The 12,258-nt window shown below is 51.5% G+C and overlaps 1 protein-coding gene across 3 annotated transcripts; it reads right to left on the reverse strand.

Annotated features, from left to right (window-relative positions):
- Nucleotides 1-109: 109 nt before the first annotated feature.
- LOC139359858 (uncharacterized) lies at nt 110-12,206 on the reverse strand. 3 transcript variants are annotated; one of them, XM_071084360.1, is made up of 6 exons: nt 12,068-12,206; nt 11,786-11,821; nt 11,599-11,679; nt 10,352-10,495; nt 9,952-10,107; nt 110-354 (listed from the first exon to the last, which is right to left on the reverse strand). In XM_071084360.1, the coding sequence occupies exons 3-6, from the start codon at nt 11,626-11,628 to the stop codon at nt 241-243; spliced, it is 444 nt and encodes a 147-aa protein (XP_070940461.1). In that variant the 5' UTR covers nt 11,629-11,679; nt 11,786-11,821; nt 12,068-12,206; the 3' UTR covers nt 110-240. The 3 variants fall into 3 exon arrangements, with proteins under 3 accessions (XP_070940461.1, XP_070940462.1, XP_070940460.1); XM_071084361.1 differs by lacking the exon at nt 11,599-11,679; XM_071084359.1 differs by lacking the exons at nt 11,599-11,679; nt 11,786-11,821; nt 12,068-12,206 and having other exon boundaries at nt 10,352-11,513.
- Nucleotides 12,207-12,258: the final 52 nt, after the last annotated feature.

The following is a 12,258-nucleotide window of genomic DNA, read 5'->3' on the forward strand; positions in this document are numbered from 1 at the left end:
AGGACACCTGCCCCAGCAGTAGCCCCTCTCTCTTCTGGCCCTCCAGAGGAGCTGCCGTCCAGTCGGCCAAGAGTCCCGCCCTGCAGGGAGCCAGGCCCCGCACTGCCACTTCCAGTTCCCAGGCCTGGGTGCTGGGCAGGCCATTTGTGGTTCCAGTGGCCTGGAGAAAGGCTCTTCAGGGAGGAGGGCCCATGGGCCCTGGGGGCTGGCCACTCTCCAGAGGGCAGGGGCCCTGGGTTCTCATCGGAGCTTGATTTCGAAGCAGAGACAGTTGAGGCTCTGGCAGTCGGGGAGCTGGCACGTACAGGCACAGTCGCAGAGTGGGCAGCAGCGGGGGCAGCGAGGTGCCCAGTCCTGAGGGAGGAGAGAGAGGGGTGAGGTAGGTGGGATGGGGCCAAGCCTGTTGCTCTCTAAGGGGAGAAGGGAACAAAGAGGACTGGGAAGTTCCACTTGCCCAGTGGAACAGAGGGTACTGTCCATCATTCCCAGAAACAAGAGCAATTCTCTGTGCTGTTGAAAAATCAGCAATGAGTCCTTGTTCTGAACAACTGAGTTCAGGAGCTAGAAGCAACGATTCGGGGTTCTCTCCTTCCTATTTTATGGGTGAGAAGACTGAGGACCAGAGAGCAACTGGCCCTGGGTCCCATGCTAGAATTTGGGCCTCCCAGTGTTAAGCTCAAAAGATGGCTCTGCTACAGTCCCGGGGTCTGTGCAGTTGAGGCAGTAGACAGAGAAAGCACATACATTTTTCTGTCCATCATGAAAATGACTTGTGGGCTTTATGGACTTCTTCAGCATGAGACCAAACTATAGGGTCTCATTCTCACTATTTTTGTGCAACTGCTCTCTGCAAGGAACAGACCGCATTCGTGAATGATTTAAAAAATCTTTCTTGGCCGGGCGCGGTGGCTCAAGCCTGTAATCCCAGCACTTTGGGAGGCCGAGACGGGCGGATCACGAGGTCAGGAGATCGAGACCATCCTGGCTAACACGGTGAAACCCCATCTCTACTAAAAATACAAGAAAATTAGCCGGGCGTGGTGGCGGGCGCCTGTAGTCCCAGCTACTCGGGAGGCTGAGGCAGGAGAATGGCGTGAACCCGGGAGGCGGAGCTTGCAGTGAGCCGAGATCGCGCCACTGCACTCCAGCCTGGGGCACAGAGCAAGACTCCGTCTCAAAAAAAAAAAAAAAAAAAAAAAAATCTTTCCAGGTATCTTTGAAAATGGCAATTTACATATTTTTCTTTTCTTTTCTTTTCTTTTTTTTTTTTTTGAGACAGGGTCTCACTCTGTCGCCCAGGGTGGAGTGCAATGATGCGATCTTAGCTCACTGCAACCTCCGCCTCCTGGGTTCAAGCAATTCTTCTGCCTCAGCCTCCCAAGTAGCTGGAACTACAGGTGTGAGCTACCACACCCAGCTAATTTTTGTATTTGTAGTAGAGATGGGGGTTTCACCATGTTAGTCAGGCTGGTCTCCAACTCCTGACCTCAGGTGATCCACCTGCCTTGGCCTCCCAAAGTGTTGGGATTACAGGAGTGAGCAACTGTGCCCTGCCATATATATATATATCGAAATGGAGTTTTGCTCCTGTTGCCCAGGCTGGAGCTCAATGGCGCGATCTTGGCTCACTGCAACCTCCACCTCCAGGTTCAAGTGGTTCTCCTGCCTCAGTCTCTCAAGTAGGTAGGATTACAGGCATGCGCCACCACAGCTGGCTAATTTTGTATTTTTAGTAGAGACAGGGTTTCGCCATGTTGACCAGGCTAGTCTTGAACTCCTGACCTCAGGTGATCTGCCCGCCTCGGCCTCCCAAAGTGCTGGGATTACAGGCATGAACCACCATGCTTGGCCCATTTTTTGTATTTTTTTGTAGAGACAGGGTTTCATCATGTTGCCCAGGCTAGTTTCAAACTCCTAGGCTAAACCCACCTTGGTCTTCCAACGTGCTGGGATTACAGGCATGTGCCACTGCACCCAACCAATTTTAATGTTTTCAAAAGAATTAGATCTGTTTTTTTTTTTTTTTTTTTGAGACAGAGTCTTGCTCTGTCACCCATGCTGGAGTGCAATGGCAGGATCTCGGCTCACTGCAACCTCTGCCTCCCGGGTTCAAGTGATTCTCCTGTCTCAGCCTCCTGAGTAGCTGGAATTACAGGTGCCCACCAGTACACCCGGCTAATTTTTGTATTTTTAGTAGAGACGGAGTTTCACCATATTAGTCAGGCTGGTCTTGAATTCCTGACCTCAGGTGATCCACCCACCTTGGCCTCCCAAAGTGCTGGGATTACAGGTGTGAGCCACTGCGCCCAGCCTTATATCTTTTAATTATCAGAATCCTGAGTAATGGGCTTCTTTACAAAAGAGAAAATGGATGGCTGGACAAGGTGGCTCACGCCTGTAATCCCAACAACTTGGGAGGCCAAGGTGGGCGGATCACTTGAGGTCAGGAATTCAAGACCAGCTGGGCTAACATGGCGAAACCTCTTCTCAACTAAAAACACAAAAATTAGCTGGGCGTGGTAGCGTGCACTTGTAATCCCAGCTACTCAGAAGCCTGAAGCAGGAGAATCGCTTGAGCTTGGGAGGCAGAGGCTGCAGTGAGCTGAGATCGACCCACTGCACTCCAGCCTGGGCAACAGAACAAGACTCTGCCTCAAAAAAAAAAAAAAAAGAAGCTGGGCGTGGTGGCTCACTCCTGTAATCCCAGCACTTTGGGAGGCTGAGGTGGGTGGATCACGAGGTCAGTAGATCGAGACCATCCTGGCTAACATGGTGAAACCCCGTCTCTACTAAAAATAAAAAAGAATCAGCCGGGTGTGGTGGCCTGCGCCTGTAGTCCCAGCTACTCGGGAGAGCGAGACAGGAGAATTGCTTGAACCCAAGCAATTGGGCGACAGAGCGAGACTTGGTCTCAGAAGAAAAAAAAAAGGAAATAGAGGCATAGACAGAGAGTTAAGTGATGAGAATGGAGCTGGGATGTACAGTCCTGCCTGCAATCCCCTTTGAGCCCTCTGCCTCCCAGCACTAGGAGCATCAGCCTCTCTCTGGGTCTGCCAGGGCGGGGGCAGCTCATCCCATATTCTCCACTGAGCTAGCACAGGACTCATGCTCAGCAGGCGTCTGAGATATAAATGAATGCTGAATGAATGGATGAATCTAAGCATATCATTTGTCTTCTTTAGGCAAAGAAGAAAGAAGAGGGCTTCTCAGCTTCTGAAGGAAACAAGGTCTGTCTCTTAGAGAATAGGAACAGCATGTACTTAGAGGCAAGAAGGGAGAACTGGTCTATCCAGTGCACTGCTGTCCTCCCCTGGGACAGGGATGACCTGCAGCTGCCTTAGGCATGGGCTGGAGTCAGGCCAAATGGCTGAAGTGGCCCAGGATGGCTGTGTGACAGAATACTGGCTCCTTGAGGCCAGAGGCAGAGGTAGTGACAGTCACAGTTGTACAGTTCAATCAGAAACTTGGCCAAGCCAGGAATAGGGGAATGACCTTTCCAGTAGCTGAGGTTTCGGGGTGCAGTGTCAGATGGCTGGTGAGATCAGATATCACTAGGGGCTGCAGTGAGGGGAGGGGACCTGCCACCTGCAGGGACAGGGGTCTGAATTGGGCTGTGTTACTGTCAACAGAACTGCCTCCTGGTGGGAGGCTAGAACTGTCATGGTGGAAGGGAGAGAGAAATGATTTTCCTGTGTTTGATGAGGGTGTGATTTAGGGTGTCTCTAGGGAGTCCCAGTGTGGGGATGAAATCGCTTCTGCGGGTTTTTGAAGGACCACACCATCATTCCGTGCACAGAACCCGTGGCTGAGAGAGGCTCTGCTGCCATTACCTCAGAAAAGAGGGTATTAAAAGCATTTCTTGGCTCTCTCCCTTGAAAGGGTTTAGATCTTGTCATTAATAACTGGCTAATGGATTTCTCAACTGTTACAAGCAGCCATGTGGCTTCTGGAAGGAATCTGCTGTTTAAGTACATTAAACAAGGACTCTGCAAGACTGTTAACCCTTGTGTCTCTCTTGGCTCTCAGGAGAGTTTTTCACTTGAATTTTTCCTGTTGACACTGACAGCCATCATCGTAGAGATGGTTAAAGCTCAGGCCCTAGAGTCAGTAAGGCCTGGGTTTGAACCTCAGCTTGGCTAATTCATGTTTTCAGCCCTCAGTTTCCTCATTTCTGCAACAAATATAACATCTAAGGCTGGGTGGCTCACACCTGTAATCCCAGCACTTTGGGAGGTCAAGGTGGGCGGACCACCTGAGATCAGGAGTTCAAGACTAGCCTGGCCAACATGGTGAAACCTCATCTCTATTAAAAATACAAAAATTCTTTGGGAGGCCGAGGCGGGCGGATCACAAGGTCAGGAGATCGAGACCACGGTGAAACCCGTCTCTACTAAAAATACAAAAAATTAGCCGGGCGCAGTGGCGGGCGCCTATAGTCCCAGCTACTCAGGAGGCTGAGGCAGGAGAATGGCGTGAACCCGGGAGGCAGAGCTTGCAGTGAGCCGAGATCCCGCCACTGCACTCCAGCCTGGGTGACAGAGCGAGACTCCGTCCCAAAAAAAAAAATACAAAAATTTCCGGGTGCAGTGGCTCACGCCTGTAATCCCAGCACTTTGGGAGGCCGAGGCGGGTGGATTGCCTGAGCTCAGGGGTTCGAAACCAGCCTGGGCAACATGGCAAAACCTCGTCTCTACTAAAAATACAAAAAATTAGCCGGGTGTGGTGGTGGACACCTGTAATCCCAGCTACTCAGGAAGCTAAGGCAAGAGACTTGCTTGAACCCAGGAGGCAGAGGTTGCAGTGAGCAGAGATCATGTCACTGCACTGCAGCCTGGTGACAGAACGATACTGTCTAAAAAACAAACAAACAAACAAAAATTAGCTGGGCATGGTAGCACATGCCTGTGGTCCCAGCTACTCAGGAGGCTGAGGTGGGAGACTTGCTTAAACCTGGGAGGTGGAGATTGCAGTGAGCCGAGATTGTTTTACTGCACTCCAGCCTGGGCAACAGAGTGAGACTCCATCTCAAAAGAATAAAATAGGCTGGGTGCAGTGGCTCACACCTGTAATTCCAGCACTTTGGGAGGCTGAGGGAGGCAGATCACAATATCAGATCGAGAGCATCCTGGCTAACACGGTGAAACCCTGTCTCTACTAAAAATACAAAAAATTAGTTGGGCGTGGTGGCGGGCACCTGTAGTCCCAGCTACTGGGGAGGCTGAGGCAGGAGAATGGCGTGAACCCGGGAGGCAGAGCTTGCAGTGAGCCGAGATCTCTCCACTGCACTCCAGCCTGGGTGACAGAGCGAGACTCTCTCAAAAAAAAAAAAAAAAAAAAAAAGAATAGCCGGGCGCGGTGGCTCACGCCTGTAATCCCAGCTCTCAGGGAGGCAGAGGCGGGAGGATAGCTTGAGCCCAGGAGTTCGAGACCTGCCTGGGTAATATAGCGAGACCCCATTCTCCACAAAAAGGAAAAAAAAAAAAAGACAAAAAAAAAAAGAATAAAATAAAATAAAATGAACAAATATAACACCTACTTCATAAGGTCATTTTGGGGAATTGGTGGAAAGAACTAAGCATGATGCCTGATAAGTAGTGAGTGCTGGACGAAAGAGAGCTGTTCTTGGCCGGGCGCGGTGGCTCACACCCGTAATCCCAGCACTTTGTAAGGCCAAGGCAGGGGGATCGCCTGAGGTCAGGAGTTCAAGACCAACCTGGCCAACATGGTGAAACCCTGTCTCTACTAAAAATACAAAATTTAGCCGGGCATGGTGGCAGGTGCCTGTAATCTCAGCTACTTGGGAGGCTGAGTCAGGAGAATCACTTGAACCTGGGAGGCAAAGGTTGCAGTGAGCCAAGATCGCACCACTGCATTCCAGCCTGGGCAACAGAGGGAGCACTGCACTCCAGCCTGGGTGACAGAGGGAGACCCTGTCTGGAAAAAAAAAAAAAAAAAAAAGAAAAAGAATGAGAGCTATTCTTATCATAGCTTCTTCCCTCAGCAGTGGTTCTTAAGCTGATGTGCATCAGAATCATGTGAGAACTCGTAGAAGATTCACAAACTCTAGCCCCAGCCCAGACCTGAGTGTGGGGCCTAGATGCCTGGCTTTTAAGTCCCATACCTGTTTCTGACCGCATGCAGGGCGAAGCAACCGCTGCTCCAGAGCACGCCATTTCTCACCCTCTGTTGTAATGGCCTAGTTATTTCTCTCTCTCCATCACCAGAATGGAAGCCCTGCGAGGATGGGGACCTTCTCTATCTTGTTTCTGCTGAGTCCCCAGGGCCCTAGACAGTGCGTCAACAGTAACTCCATAAATCTTTGGTGAGTGAGTCAATGAACGAACGAATGAATGAGAACCTTGCAACATGTACATGAAAGAAGCAGAGCAGGCCAGGCATGGTGGCTCACGCCTGTAATCCCAGCACTTTGTGAGGCCAAGGCGGGTGGATCACGAGGTCAGGACATCAAGACCATCCTGGCTAACACGATGAAAACTCATCTCTACTAAAAATACAAAAAATTAGCCAGGTGTGGTGGCACGCGCCTGTAATCCTAGCTACTCAGGAGGCTGAGACAGGAGAATCGCTTGAACCCAGGAGGCGGAGGTTGAAGTGAGCCGAGATCGCACCACTGCACTGCAGCGTGGGTGACAGAACGAGACTCTGTCTCAAAAAGAAAAAAACCCACAGAAGCAGAGCAGGCGAGCCGGCAGGTTTCTCCCTCAGTAACGAAGAAAAACCTGGGTTTCTGTTCCGGCTGGTCCAGTCATATAACCTCCAAGTCACTCCAGCCTCCATAAGCCTCAGTGTCTACAGCTGCCACGTGGCAAGACATTTGTAACCTTCCTGGCTGTTATTACAGGGAAACTGAAGAGGGAGGGACTTAAATGTACTTTGTGGAAAGGCAGCTCAAGGACAGAAAGAATCTGCCCCGCCCTCCACCCTGCTAAATCCCTTCCGAGCTCCAGCGGAAACCGGAGAGGATCAGGCCCTGATGTCTCCAGGTTTTAAAGTTCCTGGGGAAGGTGGGAGGGCCCAGTCCATCCTTACAATGCACCTCACCCATCCTCTCGCCCAACGAGGCGATGAGTCCCTGGCTATTCACTTCAAGTAGACAGAAGGAGTAGGAGGTGGCATCCCCAGGACAGGGGGCCAGAAATCATTTTATAATGGAGTATCTCCTATAAGACAGGAGGTTGTTTTGTTTTGTTTTGTTTTGTTTTTGAGACGGAGTCTCACTCTGTCACCCAGGCTGGAGTGCAGTGGCACAATCTCAGCTCACTGCAATCTCTACCTCCCGGGTTCAAGCAATTCTCCTGCCTCAGCCTTTCCAGTAGCTGGGATTACAGGCGAGTACCACCATGCCAAGACAGGAGTTTTCAGAACCCAAGGTCTCCTCCTTTTGCCCTTCTGCCCCTCAGCTCCAACCCTGGGACCCCTCTCCTGACTGCCCCTAGGAAACCAGAAGCCGATTGTCTGAAAAAGCGCTCCTTGCTCCACAATTTACTTCAAAACTGAAAACACGCCAGGGATTAGCACCAATCATCATGTACCTAGGTTATGAATTTGCTTTTATCCTCCCCTTCCATCCTAGGGAAGGAAGGTCACCACTCCAAGGGCAGGCACTTTGCTGTCTGAATCTCTGAGCCCAAAATAATCATTCCTCAGGAAGGTGGTCAATTACATTTAACATCTTTAAACCCACAAATGCAAACAGGCCTGTCTGCAAGCCAGGCTTCTGCCCTGAGGATTCTACTTCAGCTAACACTGTGGAGCTATTTGTGATGCAAGATTCTCCTGCATAATACTCTGGAGAAGCCACTAAACTTCCCTAAGCCAGCTTACTCCCCGCTGCAGGAGGAGGACAGTAACCCCTGCATGTCTGCACGCACAGGCACAGATAGGTGGCCAAGTGTGATGTCAGGTTAAAAAGGGCAAGTAGAGGCTGAGCCCGGTGGCTCACATTTGTAATTCCAGCACTTTAGGAGGCCGAGGCAGGCAGATCACCTGAGGTCAGGAGTTGGAGACCAGCCTGACCAACATGGAGAAACTCCGTCTCTACTAACAATACAAAATTAGCCAGGCGTGGTGGCGCATCGCTGTAATCCCAGCTACTCGGGAGGCTGAGGCAGGAGAATCACTTGAACCCAGCAGGCGGAGATTGCAGTGAGCCGAGATGGCACCATTGCACTCAAGCCTGGGCAACAAGAGCAAGACTTGTCTCAAAAAAAAAAAAAAAAAAGGGCAAGTAGAGGCTGGGCATGGGCATGGTGGCTTACACCTGTAATCCCAGTACTTTGGGAGGCTGAGGATGGCGGATCACTTGAGCCCAGAAGTTCAACACCAGCCTGGGAAACATCATGAAACCCCGTCTCTGCGAAAGATACAAACATTAACTGGGTGTGGTGGCATGTACCTGTAGTCTCAGCTACTCAGGAGGCTGAGGCTGAGGTGGAAGGATTGCTTGAGCCCAGGAGGTAGAGGCTGCAGTGAGCTATGATTGCACTACCGGACTCCAGCCTGGGTGACAAAGCAAGATCCTATCTCAAAAAAGGTGGGGGATAGAGGAACAGTAGCAGGTATGATGAAATAACCTACGTGATAGCACCCAATTTTTGCCAAATAATAGTAAAATACAGCAGTGATAGTACTGTATATTAGTATATGAGAGATACATATAAAACAGCAACTTTGGGATAGAGAGCGGGTTTGTAAAGTGATTAGTACTTTCTGTGTATTTCTATAGGTATACTTTGTAAGTAGTATTTTCTGTAATCAGAAAAAACATATAGGTTTTAAAAAATACCCAGGTCTCCAGGAGTTCAAGGCTGCAGTGAGCTGTGATTGTGCCACTGCACTCTAGCCTGGGTGACAGACCAAAACTCTATCTCTGGAAAAAAAAAAAAAAAAAAAAAAAAGACGGCCAGGCTCAGTGGCTCAGCCTATAATCTTAGCACTTTGCTTTGGGAGGCTGAGGCGGGCAGATCACCAGGTCAGGAGTTCAAGACCAGCCTGGCCAACATGGTGAAACCACATCTCTACTAAAAATAACAAAAATTAGCTGGGCGTGGTGGCACACGCCTGTAATCTTAGCTACTCAGGAGGCTGAGGCAGGAGAACTGCTTGAACCCAGGAGGTGGAAGTTGCAGTGAGCTGAGATTACGCCATTGCACTCCAGCCTGGGCAACAGAGCTAGACTCCGACTCAAAAAAAAAAAAACAAAAAAAAAAACCATGGCTGGGCCATGGTGGCTCACACCTGTAATCCCAGCACTTTGGGCAGCCAAGGCGGGTGGATCATTTGAGGTCAGGAGTTTGAGACCAGCCTGACCAACATGGTGAAACCCCATCTATACTAAAAATACAAAAATTAGCTGTATGGTAGTTGTGTGCACCTGTAATCCCAACTACTCAGGAGGCTGAGGCAGGAGAATTGCTTGAGCCTGGGAGGTGGAGGTTGTGGTGAGCCAAGATTGCGCTACAGCGCTCCAGCCTGGGTGAGAGAGTGAGGCCCTGTCTCAAACAACAACAACAAAAAAAAAAGAAAGAAAGAAAGAAAAAAAAAAACCCAGCTCTGGAAGGAGGAAAGTAAAAAAAAAAAAGAAACTCAGTTCTCAGTTCTCAGGGTTGTTGGGAAAAACAATGAGGTCAGTAAAGAGGTCCTATACCTGGAACATAGTTCATTCGGTGAACGGAAAGGAGCTGTGTGAGCTGTTTTTTGTTACCCACATCACCTTTCTCCGGCTGACACCCTATTTTATTTTCTTCAAGTAACTTTCACCAGACATTATCTGATAGGTTGTTTTTACCTGTCTCCACGTGACTCACACCCCGGAACCGTGCCTGGCCTTGAGAAGGTGCTCAGTAATAAATGTTGTTGAGCAAAAAAATGAATGCACCGATCATTCCTAGATCAGGGCTTAGCGGGGCAGGGGGTAGGAATGGAACTCACAGCTCCGGTAGGCTGGGGGCAGCAGGCATCCAGGAAGTGGGCCCGGCTAGGCAGAGGAAAGTCGCAGGCTTCTGCACAGGTCCAGCAGCAGTCTGGGGGCCCTGAGGCACCTTGCTTCCTGCAGGGGGAGCTACCGTCCGCGCAGCAGCCCTGGGCCTAGATCACAGGGTTCAGGATGTGGAACAGGCAGCAGATAGTGACAGCCAAGCCAGCTTTCCCGAGGGGGCAGGAAAAGGTTTGGCTGGGGACAGGAGAGGAGGGACCCCCTGGTACTACAAAACGGATAGATGCAAGGGCTAAATGTCAAGTGTCTCAGGGTAAGAGCCTGCAGATGAAGGGACAGGTTAACGGGATTCCTCTTCCCCAGAGCCCACCCTTTATCCCCCACCAGACCCCTCACCAGCAGGCAGTGCCTAGTCAGCAGGACTAGACCCAGCAGCAACAAATAGATGCCCACAGCGATGAAGACGATGGCAGGGATGGGGAGCAGCAGGGGAGGGCTGCTGACAGGAGCCGGGGTTGGATTCCATGGACTAGAGGAGGCCTGGACGAGCACAGGGGGAAGGGATGACAAGGAGGTGGAGAGGGGTTGCAGGAACACGGGAATACCATGAGGGACGCGGAGGCGGGTGGGAGAGGAACGGCCACCAGATGGTGGGGAGAGCATCAATGGGACTACACCCTGACTCATTATCTTGTGCCCTGAGCCTGCCTTTTTCCCTATCATTTCCAGTTTAGCACCATCAAGCACTTCTGCATTCTAGAGCCTTCTAGGGCTTACTGATTTTCCTTCTGGAATGCCTCTCCAAAGAGATCTCTTGTCTCTGACTCCCCTGCCACTCCTTTACCATCCCTCAGCTCACATTACCGGCCCCTGTCATCCAACCTGCAATTTTTCCCCTTTTCCATACCAGATGTCCTTGTGTATCCCTCCCTCCCTTACAATCCATCAATGGCTCCCAGTAACTCACTTAAAACTTTTTCTTTTATTTATTTATTTTATTATTATTATTGAGATGGAGTCTCACTCTGTCACCCAAGCTGGAGTGCAGTGGGGCGATCTCGGCTCATGCAACCTCTGCCATCCGGGTTCAAGGGATTCTCCTACTTCAGCCTCCCAAGTAGCTGGGATAAAAGGCGCGCGCCACCACACCCAGCTAATGTTTGTATTTTTAGTACAGAGGGGGTTTCGTCATGTTGGCCAGGCTGGTCTTGAACTCCTAATCTCAGGTGATCCACCCACCTCGGCCTCCCAAAGTGCTGGGATTCCAAGCATGAGCCACCGCACCTGGCTATTTTTCTTAGAGACAGTGTCTCACTCTGTCACCCAGGCCGGAATGCAGCGGCAAGATCATGGCTCGCTGCAGCCTCGAGCTCCTGGGCTTAAACGATCCTCCCACCTCAGCCTCCTCAGTAGCTGGAATTACAGGCGACAGCCACCACACCTGGCACTTAAAACTTATGTCAGTGACAAAATTCCCAGTTTAGTCCTGCCTACCTCTCTCCCTCCTTCTCTTCCAAACACATGATAGCCCTAGCAATTCCCCAAATGCTGCAGCCTCCCTCTCACCCCCAGGCTGTTTCCTCTGCCGGAAATGCCTTTTCTCCTGGATTACTTGGTCAACCTCCTCATCTTGCCAGGAATACCAGAAATGTGCTCTCCCGTGGGAAGTCCATTCCTGGCACTCTTCCTCACAGTTCTCGTCCTGAGCTGGCAGGGTGTAGTCTCTGTTGGGTAGAAGCCCCCTCCCCAGTCCGTGCTGGAAGGCAGGCTCAGTCGGGGTGAGGACAGGGCGCTGAGGGGGCTCAGAGAGGGGAAGGGGCCCGGACTTACGTCCATGGGGCAGGGCAGAGCCAGTCAATCCGGGAGCTGCAGAAGGAAGGTTCTGGGTCTCAGGGGCTGAGAGGCACCGTTAGACCGGGGTGCCCACCCTCCTTCCCTTTCCTGTTTGGGGAAACTGAGGCCATCGCTGGGCCAGAGGGTGGAATTCGGGAAAGGGAATGGGAGGCGGGGGATCCGAGGCGGCGCCTTCCTCGCAGGCTCCAGCTTGCCCCAGACCACTCCCCTCTTCAGTCCCTACACCCCGGGCTTCCCCGGTCGGTCCGCCCCCATCACCTGCACCCTCGGGCCGCGGGCAATTCACGGATTCCGCGCCGAGCTGGGTCCAATAGGCCGAGGCACCGGCTCCGCCCAGAAGCCGTTCGCGGCATCCAGCTGTTGCCATGGTGACCAGAGCGGCGTTTTTTTACGGCGGCCGCCGAGGCCCAAACTCCCTCCTGCCGCCTCGCGCCTCCCGCCTCGCGCCT

This window comes from Macaca nemestrina, chromosome 18 (assembly GCF_043159975.1).
Source record: "Macaca nemestrina isolate mMacNem1 chromosome 18, mMacNem.hap1, whole genome shotgun sequence".
In the NCBI taxonomy this organism is placed as follows: domain Eukaryota; kingdom Metazoa; phylum Chordata; class Mammalia; order Primates; family Cercopithecidae; genus Macaca; species Macaca nemestrina.

What these genes read in the sequence shown, in the direction of transcription:
- LOC139359858 (XM_071084359.1), bottom strand. Translation starts at nt 10,678, where the DNA reads ATGATAGGGAAAAAGGCAGGCTCAGGGCACAAGATAATGAGTCAGGGT. An exon ending in TGACTAGGCACTGCCTGCTG is followed by an intron (nt 10,108 to 10,351) that starts GTGAGGGGTCTG and finishes CCTGTGATCTAG; the next exon opens with GCCCAGGGCTGCTGCGCGGA. An exon ending in GCCCCCAGCCTACCGGAGCT is followed by an intron (nt 355 to 9,951) that starts GTGAGTTCCATT and finishes CTCCTCCCTCAG; the next exon opens with GACTGGGCACCTCGCTGCCC.